This window comes from Melopsittacus undulatus, chromosome 16, assembly GCF_012275295.1.
Source record: "Melopsittacus undulatus isolate bMelUnd1 chromosome 16, bMelUnd1.mat.Z, whole genome shotgun sequence".
In the NCBI taxonomy this organism is placed as follows: domain Eukaryota; kingdom Metazoa; phylum Chordata; class Aves; order Psittaciformes; family Psittaculidae; genus Melopsittacus; species Melopsittacus undulatus.
The window spans coordinates 3,083,299-3,097,455 of record NC_047542.1 but is presented as its reverse complement, the minus strand read 5'-3'; the positions used below and the strand labels follow the sequence as shown (position 1 = coordinate 3,097,455).

Sequence of the window (14,157 nt, the reverse complement as noted above, 5' to 3'; positions counted from 1 at the left end):
GAGATTTCCAGACATTGGGAAGTAGGGTATAAAAAGCAATTTGTCCACAACCACAAAGAAGTTTGGAATGGGAAACGTTTTCTCTGGTAACTATGAAATGAGCTGATGTTAGGCATGCGGCAGTGTTGGTATTTCCCAGAGCACTACAGGCCTTGATGTAATGTTCTGGCAGCATCTGATGTTCAGAAAGTGCAGGTGTCTTCACTTCACTAGAAGCTCCATCATCACACGGCTGCTGGTGTCTGATTCTGCTGGAAGACCAGAGAGGCGTAGGCAACCTCACTCTGGGGATGTGAAAGAAGCCACAGACATTAGAGAGTGTGCAAGCATCTCAGTGTGGATTTCCTGCTTTAATTTGTCCTCAGTGTGACACACCTCTAGCAGTCAGCCTGTCCCTACATATGGGAAAATGCTGGGTCAGAGCAGCTAATCTAGCTCAGCATCCTGGGTCAGCTCTGCATTAGGGGCTTCCAAAAAATCATTACCATGGAGGCAAACTGCAGGAATACTTGCCTTTGAAAAGATTTCCCCCTGACCTGGTTGGTTGGACACAGCCTTGGGTGACATGGTCTAGCATGAGGCATCCCTGCCCATGGCAGGGGGGTTGGAACTGGATGATCTCAAAGCCCTTTCCAACTCAAACTATTCTATGACTCTATGATCTGCCCAAGTAGTGATTTAGTTAAGCCCCTGATACTTGAAATATGTAGGGAGAATGGCATTTGAGCCCTATGATAACAGAGGAGTGTCTTTCCTCTTAGTGTCCAGGCACCTCCTCAAGTAACTCCCTGGACTACTAAAAACAGGCTGAACAGGATGCACAACAGAAAACACTTTTTCTTAGTCAAAAGAACTGTCAACTAACAGTCAAGTCTTGCAAAAGCAAACCCGTTTTCTCTTCCCCCAATTAATATTTATCTATCAAGAATCTGAATTCTTTACATATAACATTAGAAATAGTTGTGACCTTTACCTGGATGTTCTTAGCAGATTCCTCAGTCACTGTTGGGAGGGGAACTTGATCTTGTAAGGTTTGGTGGGATATCTTATACTCTAGGGAGGAGAAGGACACCAGCCTCAGGGGTATGTACTGGTTGCAGACAGCGTGCAAGACAAGCTTCAGAGTGGGGTGACAGAGCAGCTCGAGTGTGTGGCTTAGACACAGTTTATGAAACCCATCACAGACTCTCACTGCAAAGTTAAGTTTGGCAGCCTGAACCCCTGCCTGCCTGCTGCAAGTGGGATCAAAGTGATGGACGGACGTGATGAGAACACGCTCTGTGCGGCCAGTGTTAGGACCATAAAACCCAACCTAAAAACCCACATCCCCCAAAACTACCTACCACCACCAAAAACCCACAACTCATCAGTGCAAAAGTTAATTCTTCCATGTAAAGAGCCCTTGGGATGATTCATAGGAGGTTACTTCCAGGAATGACCAGTTCACTACTACATTAATTGTTCAAGGGAGACATAATTTGAGCCTCTTTCAAAAGTAACTTTCCTAGAAGTTACTTTGAAACCCTGATGCTGCAAGATGCAGCCCCAAGAGTGTAGAAACTTCACACCATCTGTGTTGAGATGTGCAGCGCAAGATAATAAGCTCTCTTCTGCCACCAGCTCCGGATCATCACACTGCTGTTATTTCCTCTGCTGTGCCACTTACTTTTTCTGAAGAGGAAGATGACTGCAAAAACCAGAACAGTCACCAGGACGCCAGAGATAAAGGCTAGTGATATGTACAGTGTTTCATGGCTGTTGATATACAGGAAATAGTGTCAGAATTCCCAGTTCATCAAACTGGAATGTAATACATCATTTATCCCAGCCCCATGAGATTAAAAGATACATATCTGCATTAAGCATTACTATGAATTAAACATCCACTGCACAGACTAGGAAATTCTGTGCAACCCTTTAAAACCCCAAGACATGAGACACATTGCATGTAACTCCTCCTTTACAGAGGGAGTCTGTGTTTGAAGACAGGAAATAAAAGGTGGAACATTTACTTATCAAGCCTGCATTTGACTTCCGAACCTTTGAAGTCAGCTGCAGAGGTGTATACAGTGGTATGTACAGTAACAGTGGTGGGAATGGGTTCTGGTGTAACTGGAAGTGAAAAGAACAGTAATTAAAACCTGGTTTTAGAATGTGTTAATTCCTCCAGTGACACTACAAGCAACAAGAACTCCAGAGTACTCATCATTTCTGTCACATTTATCTAAGAGAGGGCTGAAAGTGGAAACAGCAGCCAGAAAAAATTATTTATACTCTTACTGTCTCACAGAGGCCTTTGGCATCAATGCAATTCTTCCCCAAACACATACACTTCCTGCTAAGCCACCCCCCAGCAGCTCTTTTGAGTCAGGATGGTATCATCTTAGGCAAGGATACTGCATGTAAGAAAACTCCTTAAAGAAGGAAATACCTGCATTTACTTTTGAGGATCTCACTCCCATTCTCTCCAAACACTAATGAACAGTAAGGGAAGCTAAAAGGAAGAAAAGTTGTATTTATATACATATACTAGAGCAAAACAAGCCTGTCACCCTCTTCTAACTCACACTTTAGTAGTTTTTAATCAACTCTTCAGACATCTTCAACTGGCACAAACCCATCAACCTCGGTGTGAATCCTCCTTCCCACACCTTGTTCCCAAGCACACGTGTACATTTGTTATACTCCAAATAACAGGCTGCTTTCTGTCAAAGACTGCAGTATATTTAATAACAAGAGCACCCACATTATTATCTCTGTAGCACTTAGAAGTGAGTGAACTTTCAGAATGAGCAGCATTCAGAAAACCAGACTTTCTCCAACAACGAATGAACAGTAACTTTCTTCTTAAACTTGGGGGTGGAAATGTAAAGATAAGGGAAGTATGAGTCTACTATAAAGTTCCTCCTCTAGTACTAGTCACCACAAGCCTTGCAAAGTACACTGTGAGTAACAGTATGACTGACAACAGCGTAAAAGTAGACATCCTATTCTCTGTTGCTGTCACCTTTTTCTACTGAATGCCCCTTGCTGCCCTCATTGCCTAAGAGTTAAACCATTACAACCCCTCAGTTTCCTACCCCAAGTCTAAAAGCATGTTGTTTCCCAGTAATAAAAGGAAGGCCAAGATGTGTCACAACTCCATCTTACCTCACACCATGGAGCGGCTGCCCACCTGCAGGTTGAAGAGTCTCAAGGTGTTGCCACTGAAGATAAACCACTTGCTTTGCGAGAAGTATCTGTCCAACTAGGGAAAGCCCAAGTGCCATTCACAGCTGGGGTTACACAAATGCGGAAGTGGAGCAACTGCACCTTTTTTTGGTATTTTAAAAACCTCAGGAAACTGAAAAACATCTGCATTCTGAGGAAGTGTCCATCAAAAAAAGTCAAGTTTCATTTCAAATTCGATTCTTACCTCTCAAGAATACCTTTTTTGATGAAATGTTGCTCTGAAAAGTGTAAAAAAACCTGTGCTATTTTACCAGCTCCACTAAAAACAAGCACTTCCTCACTGCAGGACCAATTCATGTAAGTGGTATTGTAAGGACACCCCAGCCTGCCTAAAGATTATTTACTACATAAATCACCTCCCAGCACAGAAGGGCTGACATTGCACACAGGAAGTGCTCTCCTCATCAGGGATGTTTAAGATGTAACAAAATCCTTCAGGGATAATATTTCCTATTAAAAAACCTGAAAGGCTTAGGTTGTATAATACACATTAAACTACTTCCCTTGTTTCCTATGAATACCCAGGGAAAAAACCCACACTCTAGAATAAACTTATCCACTTCATCATTTTCACTGTCATACTGGGGATTTCAGTTGAAGCAAAGTTTTCCCGTTGCTTTTGACACATTTCCTGCCAGCTACATCCTCTCTTCTACAGAACAGAAAGACACTTTTGACACTATTTGAAGCCTTGTTACAAAAGTGGTTTTGGGGTTTTTCAGTTCATTTTTAAAAGGACATTTGTTCAGAGTACCACCAAGTATCAGCTCAAGTGAACAGGAGCATGGCTGCTCATCTGATTTTAGAACATGTTTACAATTTCAGTAGATATTTACAGGTCACTATCACACTGTATTCTACAACAAAAACTGATCATTGTATTAGAACCTGAATTTTTCACTGTGAAGTTTTGTGTCTGATCTCTGGAAGTGTTCATGAGCAAAGAGGGAACCAAACCAAACCGTATATACTGACTGAATAATCGTCCATGATGAACTAACTGTACTGATTTATGTGACCAATTCAGCTACTTCAAAAAGTTGCTACTGTTGCTCCTGCTAGTAAAAGACAGCAGAGGATTTTGTTTGTTTGTTTAATGATACTTCAGAATTGTACAGTTTTCAACAGTAAAAGACATGTCAGTGGAATTGGATGCGGTTACGCTGTTGCCTGGGCAGTCTTCGATAACGCCTTCAGGTCCAAAATGCATTTTGCAATACTATCCTTCTGCTGCAAAGGAAAAGAAAACAGCTTTCAGGAGACTGACTTCATGAAAGACATTTAAACAAGTAAAATATTCTTTCTAATGCACTTTAAATACTCCTTTTTCGAACCACAAAATGGGTTACAGATCAGCAGGATATGCAGTTGTAACTCCTGAAGTCAGATTCAAATACAATCAGTGCATTAAAACATCTGCAGGCAGTGCCAGGAACATGTTTTCTGTCCTTTGTTCTCTGCTTCATTCCTTAGAAGAAAGCTGATCTACAGCCCATCTGGAGATCTTAAGTTGCCGAAGTCTTATACAGAGAATCTGACAAGCAAGTTCCCCATTAGCTATACATCTTATCACAAGCCTAGCTCTATGCTGCACCACCACCACACACACCAGCTTAAATCACCAGCAACACAAGCCCCTGATACCAAGTAACTGAGCTCTGCAGCTTGTGCTCAGCAGCAGGAGTGTGTTGCAGCCTTATCTGGAAGTCACCCAAAGATGACCAATCATCTTCTGGCTTAAGCCAAAATCACTGGACAGCAATTATTTGTACAGACTAAAATGTAAAGCGTATTAAAACTAAGCAAGTACCTGCTGAGGTGTGATGCTCTGAACAACGCTCTTCTCCACCCACTGAATCATGTGATCTTGTTCTTTCTGACGCTTTAAATTCTGCATAGCCACTTGATAGTCCAGCCTTTTCTTTACTTCGTTGTACACTGTCAGTAACCTCTCTCGATAATTAGCTTCCAGCAACATTGCAATATTATTCTAGACAAAGATGATGAAATCAAAGGGTTAATGTTTGGCAAGAACACATTCTATAGCAAAAGCTGCTGGATCTGGCAGTGGCACGGGCCCTGTCTGCAACACACCAAGGGCAAATGGTTCATTACTTGGTAGTGAATTAAGAGGCAACCAGATTATGCAGCAGAGACTGCAGAGGAAGTGAGCAGTAGGGCTGGAGCTGCGTACCCGCTTCGCATCAAAGAGGTAACTGCGGCCTTCAACACGCCACTGCTCCTTCTTCTCCTGTTCAATGGCAGCCTCGAGACCTTGAATGGATTCATTTTTCACAGCTTCAGCTTTAGCAAGTTTCTCCTGAAAAGAAGAAACAAAAGCCATGCCTCAGGAAGAAAGTAAGATGCACGAAAACAACTGATCTGTAATTCATTAAGATTTGAGAAATGTCTGAATAATTGTGCCAGGGTTGAAGTTAAACGATGGCAAGTTGGCCAAACTAGAGTTCACAATCAAGTCATTCCTGCTGGTATGAGGTGTTTCATTTCTGGAGTAACACCACCAACATAAGATCTAAACCATACCTTACTTAAGCAACATTACTCAGATATTTACAACAGCCTGGACACAGTACTCTTCCAAATCTTCAAGCAGATAACCTAGAATAGTTAGTAACTACTACAGTTAGATTATGGTTAGGTTTGTTACCTCATTAAGTTTGTCAGCAAAAGCTGCTACATCAGGCCCAAATTTCTTTACACCATAAATGATGACTGCTAATATGCAGGCAGCTGCAACTGTCTCATGGTTCACTACATAGATTTCCTTCGAAAGAAAGTACAGTATGAGTCCAGTTCCAAACATGTAAGGCCCTGAAGAAAAAATAAAGCAGCATCATTTGTACAAAGCACAAAGAGGCTCATTGCAGAGGTAGCTACTTATGAGAAGATCACAAATACTCTCTTTTACCACCAGGAAAAGCAGAAATGCAATACCACCAACAGTGGTGCAAGGACACCCACCAGAGGTGAAAAAAGCTTGCAGAATTACTCCTGCTCATTCAGAAACAGGCAAAAACCTCCATATAAAGGTTTTGAGGATCAGCAGGCAAAGCATCTTCCTGCAAGATCAAGCTTATGACATTCCTTTAGCTTTACTTAAAGCTGAAGGAGCATCAGCGCCAGGAAGTGCTATACTGTCTAATTCCTCCCAACCTCCTTCTGCTTGTGTTTTTATCTTTTCTGCAGGCAGTAGTGGTGAACAGAACTAAACCAGCCTAACTACACACACCATCTGTAATAAAGTACACATTCACCTGTAACTCCTGTTTTAGGATACAGGAACTGGAAAAACTCCTCAGGGATCAAACCATGGCGCACTTCTCCTCCTTTCTCAGGCAGAGGTGGCAAAGGAGCCAGGTGCTGTTTACTTGTATGCAGTGGTCTTGTGGCATGCAATACACTGTAAGTAATTAACAAGTTTCTATTAAGCATTCTACTTTATAAAACAACCAAAACAAAAGCGCAAAGGAGGTTATTCTACCCCTCTACTCTGCTCTCATGAGACCCCACCTGCAGTACAGTGTACAGCTCTGCTGTCCCTAACATAAGGGCATGGAACTGTTGGAACAAGTCCAGAAAAGGTCCACAGGGATGATCAGGGGACTGGAGCAGCTCCCATAGCTGAGAACACTGGGGCTGTTCAGCCTGGAGAAGAGAAGCTGAGTGAAGACCTCAGAGCAGCTTCCAGTGTCTGAAGGGGGCTACAAGGATGCTGGAGAGGGGCTCTTCATCAGGGACTGCAGTGATAGGATAATGGGGAATGGGTTTAAACTTAAACAGGGGAGATTTAGGTTGGATATAAAGAAGTTCTTCCCTGTGAGGGTGCTGAGGCGCTGGCACAGGGTGCCCAGAGAAGCTGTGGCTGCCCCATCCCTGGCAGTGCTCAAGGCCAGGTTGGACACAGGGGCTTGGAGCAGCTGCTCCAGTGGAAGGTGTCCCTGCCCGTGGCAGGGGTTGGAGCTGGATGGTATTACGGTCTTTTCTAACCCAATTCTATGATTCTATGAAAAGCACTGCCCTTAGGTGCGGGTCAAACGCATCTTCCATCAAACAGCGGAGCACCCATCAGACACGCCTCCTTTGAGGAAGTGGGTGGGACTACATAACCTCCAGAGGATCCTTTCCACCGTTAACAAGTTATTAAACCTCCGACAATAATTACAACACTAAAGTCACCCCCAAACTAACGTTATTTAAACCCAAGGAACGGAGGTTTCCGAGGCGCTCCCCGGCTGCCAGCGCTCCGCGGGGCCGGCAGTGAAGCCGGGCCTCCCAGCGCACCAGAAGCGCCGTTAGGCCTCACCCGAAGGTCACAGCCCTCAGCGCGGCCCCGCTGCGGCCCAGCCCCCGGTACTCACCCGCCGGTGACGGCAGGCGGCAGGCTCCTCAGCGCGGCCGGGGCTGAGGGAGGAAAAGGGCAGAGAAGCGGGTCAGGATAAAGCCCATGCAGGAGGCTCGTCCCCAGCCCATCCCTCCGCCCTCACCCCAGAGGACAGCGCTCCCTCCCGGCTCACCGGCACGGAGGACGAGACGGGACAGCATCGCGACCGGCACCGGGCGCACAACGACTCGAACCGGTTCGTCCACTCCCGGTGACCGCCGGCCGCCTCAGCGACAAGATGGCGGCGGCAAAGGTCTCGCGAGACGGAGCGAGGGGACGAGATCTCTCGCGAGAGGAGGCGGTGCCGGCGCGCGCGGCGCGGGAGCACGTGGGGGTCGCTCCCGGTCCCGATCCCGTTCCCGATCCCGTTCCCATTCCCAATCCCGGTCCCGATCCCGATCCCGGTCCCGGTCTCGCCATGGAGGAGCCGCCGCCCGAGCAGCCCCCGGCGGCCGAGGGGGAGGATGCGGAGGAAGCGGCCGCGGCCGGCCCCGAGTGGAACATCCCTCCCAACGCGCCCGCCTGCATGGAGCGGCACCTGGAGGGCGCACACTACCGCGCAGGTAACGGGGCCGCGGCCCGGGGATGGCAGCGGGGCCGGGGGCACCGCTCGGTCCGTCGGGGGCGGCCGGTGGCTCTGAGCGGCTCCTTCCCCTCGGCCCTCCCCATTTCCTTTGCCTCTCCCGCAGACGGGGCCCTGTTGCTGGGCGCCTCGGGGCTGAACGGGCGCTGCTGGGCCGGGTCCCTCTGGGTGTTCGCCGACCCCCGCCGTGCCCCCAGCGAGGGGTTCTGCACCGCCGGCGTCCAGACCGAAGCGGGTGTCGCCGACCTGTGCTGGGTGGCTGACAGGGGCATCCTGGTGGCCTCCGACTCCGGTAAGCAACCGGGATCTCAGTGGTCCCCCCCCCATACCAAGGTGTTTCCTTCCCCCATGATGTGGGTCCCTCCCCATAGGCGCCGTGGAGCTCTGGGAGCTGGATGAGAAGGAAACCCTCATCGTCAACAAGTTCTGTAAGTACGAGCACGATGACATCGTGATGACGGTGGCCGTCCTGGCCGGCAGCACCCAGGTTGTCAGCGGTGGCAGGGACTTCTGGTGAGTGTCCCCAGCCTGCCTGCCCTGCACCGAGGGCCGGGGTTGGGTGCTGAGTGCTTGCTCTTGTCCACAGCGTGAAGGTCTGGGACCTCCCGCAGCAGACGGTGCTGCACTCCTACAGAGGTGAGTGCCACCATCATGCTGGTTGCTGCAGCCTCAGCTTCTTCCTGGCTGTCTCACTTGGGGCTTGTGATCTAATGCTTGCGATCTAATGCTTGCCAGCTGCCAAGTCTCTGGCACAGATTTATTTCTTTGTCTGTTGTTTGTTTTCCCCATAGAATGAATGCTGTAAGGCTTAGTTTGCCTCGCATCTCTGAGCATAGAGTGTTTCTTCTGTACTGAAATCTTGCTTCCGCTGGTGTGTGATGTCCTACCCTGGATTTGGGTTGAACAGCCCATTCCAGATGCTGCTCTCTGGCAAGCTGGTATTGTGCTGTCTGCTGACAGCAGAGACTGAGCTTTGATTGAGCCTCTCTCTACTCTGTAACTGACCTCATCTGAGGGAACTTCCTCAAGCTTATGCAGCTTACAGGGACTTTGCAGCAGCTCGGGTTGGATTTGGCAGTTCATCAGTTTGGTGGGAAGCGCTTGGCTATGGCCGAGCAGAAGTTACCCTGTGTTTAGGCATGAGCTGGTCTTCATCGTGGTGCTGTGCTTTCAGAGGTCCTTGGCACTATGTGGGAAAGCTGGGGACAACCTTTGAGGCTCTTTATTCTTTGTGATTTTGGTAGCTCACTCCGATGCGGTGACATGTGTGGCATCCTGCCCTGGTAAGGACACCGTGTTCCTGTCCTGTGCGGAGGTAAAGCTCACTCTCTGTCTAAATCTACCTGATAAAAGTAAGATTTAACTTTAGTTGCAGTTAAATGCACTTCCCAAGAAACCACCTATTGTGTCACAAGCTGCATACCTGTGTTATTTCAGTGTTCTAGTCAATGAGCTGACAGTCTGCTCACCAGGCTGATTTCTATAGGTTTGTGTTAAAATGTGAGAGCTCCTGGGGATCACTGGAGTTAGCTTAAAGTTAATGGCAGCATCCTTTTGGAAGCGGTGGTGTGGTTTGGAATGTGGCTCAGTAGCAGTTCTGCAGTGAATCTGAGTTTATGTCTCCCCCCTGCCACAAAGGGATTGTAAAATCTTTCTCCTTCACTTTGGATTTATAGGACAACAGAACTTTACTCTGGGACACCAGATGCCCCAAACCAGCTACTCGAATTGGTATGTTTCTGATGCAGCCACTGCTTTGTGTGTGTGTTTCTGTTAGAGGAAATAAGTCATTTCATGCCTGACTTCAGTGTGTCTGACTTCAACCTAGCAATGTGCCATTTGCCTGGAAAAGCCTATTAAACAGATCTAGCACCACGCGAGTGCAGCAAGCTTTAAAGTATTTGTTTCAGTGCAGCAGCAGTGCTAAATGAGGTAGTGTAGGAGTATCTTTGTGCTGCCTCTTTTCACACACATCCCAATTTATTTACTCGCAGTTTGCAGTGCCTGTAATCACCTCCCTACCTCAGTCATGTGGCATCCACACAAAAGTGACATCTTTGCTCTGGGTAAGAAGTGATCCCATTACTTGACTTGCAGCAGACAAATCAAGGTCTTTCTTTTCATGTGACAATTTTGCTAATAACTTTGTTCTCTTTTCGTCTCTTGAAGGTGATGAAAATGGAACAGTTGCACTCGTAGACACAAAGAACCCTGATGCTGCCCTCAGCTCCTCTGTGCATGCCCGAAATATCACAGGGTTTGCGTTTTCTGCACATAGGTACAGTCTGATCTACTGGCATAGAATGTGTGACTGCAGACACTTGGGAGCCTTATTTGTTTCAAAACCTATTTGAAAACCACCAGTTTTTGTCTTTCCCTTGAGAAATCAATAGAGAAGAACAAAGTAAGCCAAACAGTGTTCTTGCCTTGTGAAAAGACATGTGGCAACACACATGAGAACACTCCTGCAGCAGCCAGAATTACTGACCCACTCCCTGTGGGGATCTTTCTAATTACATTCACCATTGCTTGAATGATTACTTGCTTTCTGACACTAATACTCTTGCTTAGTGTGATGACAGCTTGCCATATGATGATGAAAGCATTCTGTAAGATTTAGTAGCATAACAGGCGTGCTCTTAACAAGTCTGTCCCTAAGAAGCTTTCCCGTGTTTACTTGTTCTAACAGTGGTCTCATCTCTCCTCTAGTTCACCCTTACTGGCTTCAATCAGTGAAGACTGCTCAGTAGCTGTTCTTGATTCAGACCTCTCAGAGGTGTAAGTACTAGACAGGATGTATTCATTACTGTGGCTATTTGTCCTGTTAACTTCTCCTTAAGTTGATTATTTATCCATATGCTGGGTGGAAGATGAAGATGCTCCTTAAACAGGCGAGCATCATCCCACCAAACTACCAGTTAAGCATTGCACAAGCCCCCTAACCCTCTTAGTGACAATGCTTTATGGCTGATGGAGTGTTCATGTTTTGCAGGTTCAGAAGCCGCTCTCATCAAGACTTTGTGAAAGGCTTATCATGGTCTCCTTCAGACAATGCCTTGCTCACTACAGTTGGATGGGATCATCAGGTTTTACATCACACTGTCCCCATACCGGCTGCTGAAGCTTCTGGAGTCAACTGTGTAAAAGAATAGTTTTAAAAACTCACGGTCCAGATTCCTTCCTGGCACTACTTTGATTCTGCTGAAGTCAAGGGGGTGTGAACTGGAGTTCAGGGTACGGGCTCTTGTCTGCCTTGAAGCTTGTGACTAAGAAGGTTCCTGTAGTAATTCTGAGTTAGGCATAAGTTAGTTACAAGCCAAGCTTTACCCTCTCCTCGGGAGCTCGCTTCACCTGTGATAAGACTTCAGTATTTTATCCAGAGAAAAATTGACTTCAGGCACAGAGGAGACTTGAGAAGAAGACAGGGAATTGGGTATCATTAGAAACAAAGACTCTCAATTCCTTCCTCAGTTCTCCAAACCATCCATGGAGTTTATAGAAATACTGGGGTGGGAAGATTAAAAACAAGGGCAAGAGCCTCATCCTTGAGCCAAGTTCTTTGCTATGTAAATCAAGTTTTCCAATTAAATGGGAAGATGTGTTGGCATTGAAAGACACTTGTTCTTAACGCAGCATGTGTTTTAGAGGTTGGTCATCAATATCTGCTAGTGTGGATCCTGTGGTAAGCACTGTTTAGATGCAGGTATTGGTATACCAGTGCTTGGTGTGAGGACTTGCGTATGATCAGGATCCCAGCTGTAGCCCTGGAGTTACACACCTTTGTGACAATGCATGACAGGCTGAAATACTGGGACCTGTGATCAGCATTGGCTTAGCAGCGCAAAGGTCCATTACTATAGCATGCTGAAAGCCAAGAGAAGGTAGTTGCTAACGCTGTTTCATCTCCTCTGTGCTGAAGACAACTCAGAGATAAGACCTGGGAACAAAAGTTAATTGAAGGGAAAAACTGGATTAAAGACTTCAGTTTTCATTTGCTTGCTCCTATAAACAGGCTCTGCTTAGTGATAAATGATAACTCCTTACACACTTGTGGCTCCGGTGACCAAGCATTCCCATAATCACTGAAACAGACTCCACAGGATCCTTAGAGGTGTTTTTTGTGGTATGACACATACTTTTCAAACAAACTCAACTGTTGCCCTGGAACGTATTTAACTGAAAACCAGATCATTGCTCTGCATGCATTGCCGCTGCTCAAGGTATGGCTTGGTCTGGCCAAGTATTTCCTAGACAGAATAAAGCAGGTCTTGACTAATGAAACAAGAAATCCTATTGGAATGAATGCTACTCCTGTTTCTTTAGCACAGTGGCAACACTAACACACCATGTCCACTGGGCTTAACCCTACATAAACACTGGTTTAACTTTGAGGCAGACTAAGCTTTCCCAGGCTCCATACTTTCTCTTTTTAACCACATTTGCTGCTTTAATTCCCACATCCTACAGGTGCTGACAGCAAAACTTCCTGATCTAGAACAGTGGATGGGAAAGGTAAAAAAGCTTTGCTAAAAACTGACAAGTTTCCTGGAAAGTACAACCAAAACCATTACCTGTTACGGACCTCCGATGGTGGTGCTGAGAACTGAAACAGGTCTTGTGCTGCTTGTGAAAACGTTGTCTGGGGGGGAAAAAGGTGGAAGACGGTTTTTAACTCAACCATAGTTTTCATGTGTAACTGGGTATAAGCTCCAGGCCACTTCTGTAGTAGTGCAGAGCCAGCCGAGATCATGCACACAGTTAAAAGTTGTGATTTCAATTCCTGAGATTAAAACTGTTCTTACATAAACGTACACTGTATCACTGTTTAATGCCAGGGTACTGTGACTGACATGGACAAGGCAGGCTGGAAGCTCTGCTTGTTTGCTGGAAGCTTCTCTTTCCAAAACTTGAGTGGGTTTTCCTTTGAGCATGGCTAAAAAGTTCAACTGTCAGGTATTAAACCATGTTAATTCCTCCCATCACCACCCAGAGAGCAAAACACATAATGGACAGTGAAGCCTGTATGGACAACAGGGCATTATCGATATATTATTCCTGCTTTTACAATGGCTTAAAGACTTCTAGGGACACAATAAAACAGAAATGCTTCAGCATGTCATATCTTTGGGTGAAGCTTTATGTTCTGCCACAGGAGGGCAGCAGCTGCCAGCTTGAGCAGCACAGCAGCCTTTTCCCCCCCCAAAATTGCACATTTCCTTAAGGAATATCTATTTCTTTGGCTTTACCACTTACACTTGGGTTTTTTGTCGTCATAAGAAGCACAGAAGGATGACTGGATCTAGGAGTCCCTCGTGGTGCGTTAGCTTGGCTCCCAGCTGCCCTGTTGCCAGCAAGGCTGTATTGAACAGTCACACCCGCATGCAGGCACAGCCACCAGCAGTCCCACATCAATACCTGTTACTTGGTAGCTAAGGAATAGAACAAATTCTCTGGGGTTTGTGGTATTCTCACCCTGTGCCTGCACTCCACACTGCTCAGGCTGGGGGACACTTGTGTAAATACACTGTGGCTAGAGTGAAAGCTTCAAACACTGCACACTTCCCTCATGAAGAACCCGGTTCTGTAGCCAGAGCTAGATGAAAGAGCATGCAAATAGCTGTAATTCTGAGGAATAAGCCACTGAAGCCAAACCTGCCTTTAATGTTGCTGCTTGCATTGCTCACACCATGTTTTCAGTTGGAAGTACAACATTCTAGTCAGGACTTGCAAATAACTATGTGAGTTCCATTCCTAATAAAAAGCCCCAACCCAAGGACTATTTATAGAAGCAGCACAGGCTGAACTGCACAAGCTCCTCCACCAGCCTGCCTAACCAGCTGGATGTGAGGGGTGGTTCTGCACTGATGGGGCAGTCAGGCCTTGGTGCCTGTTCACTCCTTGACTTCTTAAAAACACCTCAAATTGCCATAGGGTTTATATC

The 14,157-nt window shown here is 46.4% G+C and overlaps 2 protein-coding genes across 2 annotated transcripts; one reads left to right on the top strand and one right to left on the bottom strand.

Annotated features, from left to right (window-relative positions):
• Positions 1 to 4,307: 4,307 nt before the first annotated feature.
• ATP5PB (ATP synthase peripheral stalk-membrane subunit b) lies at positions 4,308 to 7,907 on the bottom strand. Its single transcript, XM_034069749.1, has 7 exons — positions 7,767 to 7,907; positions 7,611 to 7,653; positions 6,507 to 6,652; positions 5,900 to 6,063; positions 5,426 to 5,551; positions 5,042 to 5,221; positions 4,308 to 4,461 (listed from the first exon to the last, which is right to left on the bottom strand). Exons 1-7 carry the CDS (start codon positions 7,792 to 7,794, stop codon positions 4,390 to 4,392), a joined length of 759 nt encoding a protein of 252 aa, XP_033925640.1. The 5' UTR covers positions 7,795 to 7,907; the 3' UTR covers positions 4,308 to 4,389.
• On the top strand, positions 7,864 to 13,027 carry WDR77 (WD repeat domain 77). Its single transcript, XM_031043832.2, has 10 exons — positions 7,864 to 8,196; positions 8,323 to 8,508; positions 8,588 to 8,729; positions 8,803 to 8,852; positions 9,461 to 9,531; positions 9,893 to 9,947; positions 10,211 to 10,282; positions 10,386 to 10,494; positions 10,926 to 10,994; positions 11,209 to 13,027. Exons 1-10 carry the CDS (start codon positions 7,872 to 7,874, stop codon positions 11,366 to 11,368), a joined length of 1,239 nt encoding a protein of 412 aa, XP_030899692.2. The 5' UTR covers positions 7,864 to 7,871; the 3' UTR covers positions 11,369 to 13,027.
• Positions 13,028 to 14,157: the final 1,130 nt, after the last annotated feature.

What these genes read in the sequence shown, in the direction of transcription:
- WDR77 (XM_031043832.2), top strand. Translation starts at nt 7,872, where the DNA reads ATGGCGGCGGCAAAGGTCTCGCGAGACGGAGCGAGGGGACGAGATCTC. An exon ending in AGCGGTGGCAGGGACTTCTG is followed by an intron (nt 8,730 to 8,802) that starts GTGAGTGTCCCC and finishes TCTTGTCCACAG; the next exon opens with CGTGAAGGTCTGGGACCTCC. An exon ending in GATTCAGACCTCTCAGAGGT is followed by an intron (nt 10,995 to 11,208) that starts GTAAGTACTAGA and finishes CATGTTTTGCAG; the next exon opens with GTTCAGAAGCCGCTCTCATC.
- ATP5PB (XM_034069749.1), bottom strand. Translation starts at nt 7,794, where the DNA reads ATGCTGTCCCGTCTCGTCCTCCGTGCCG. An exon ending in CCGCCTGCCGTCACCGGCGG is followed by an intron (nt 6,653 to 7,610) that starts GTGAGTACCGGG and finishes AATTACTTACAG; the next exon opens with TGTATTGCATGCCACAAGAC. An exon ending in AGAGCATCACACCTCAGCAG is followed by an intron (nt 4,462 to 5,041) that starts GTACTTGCTTAG and finishes TTTCCTTTGCAG; the next exon opens with CAGAAGGATAGTATTGCAAA.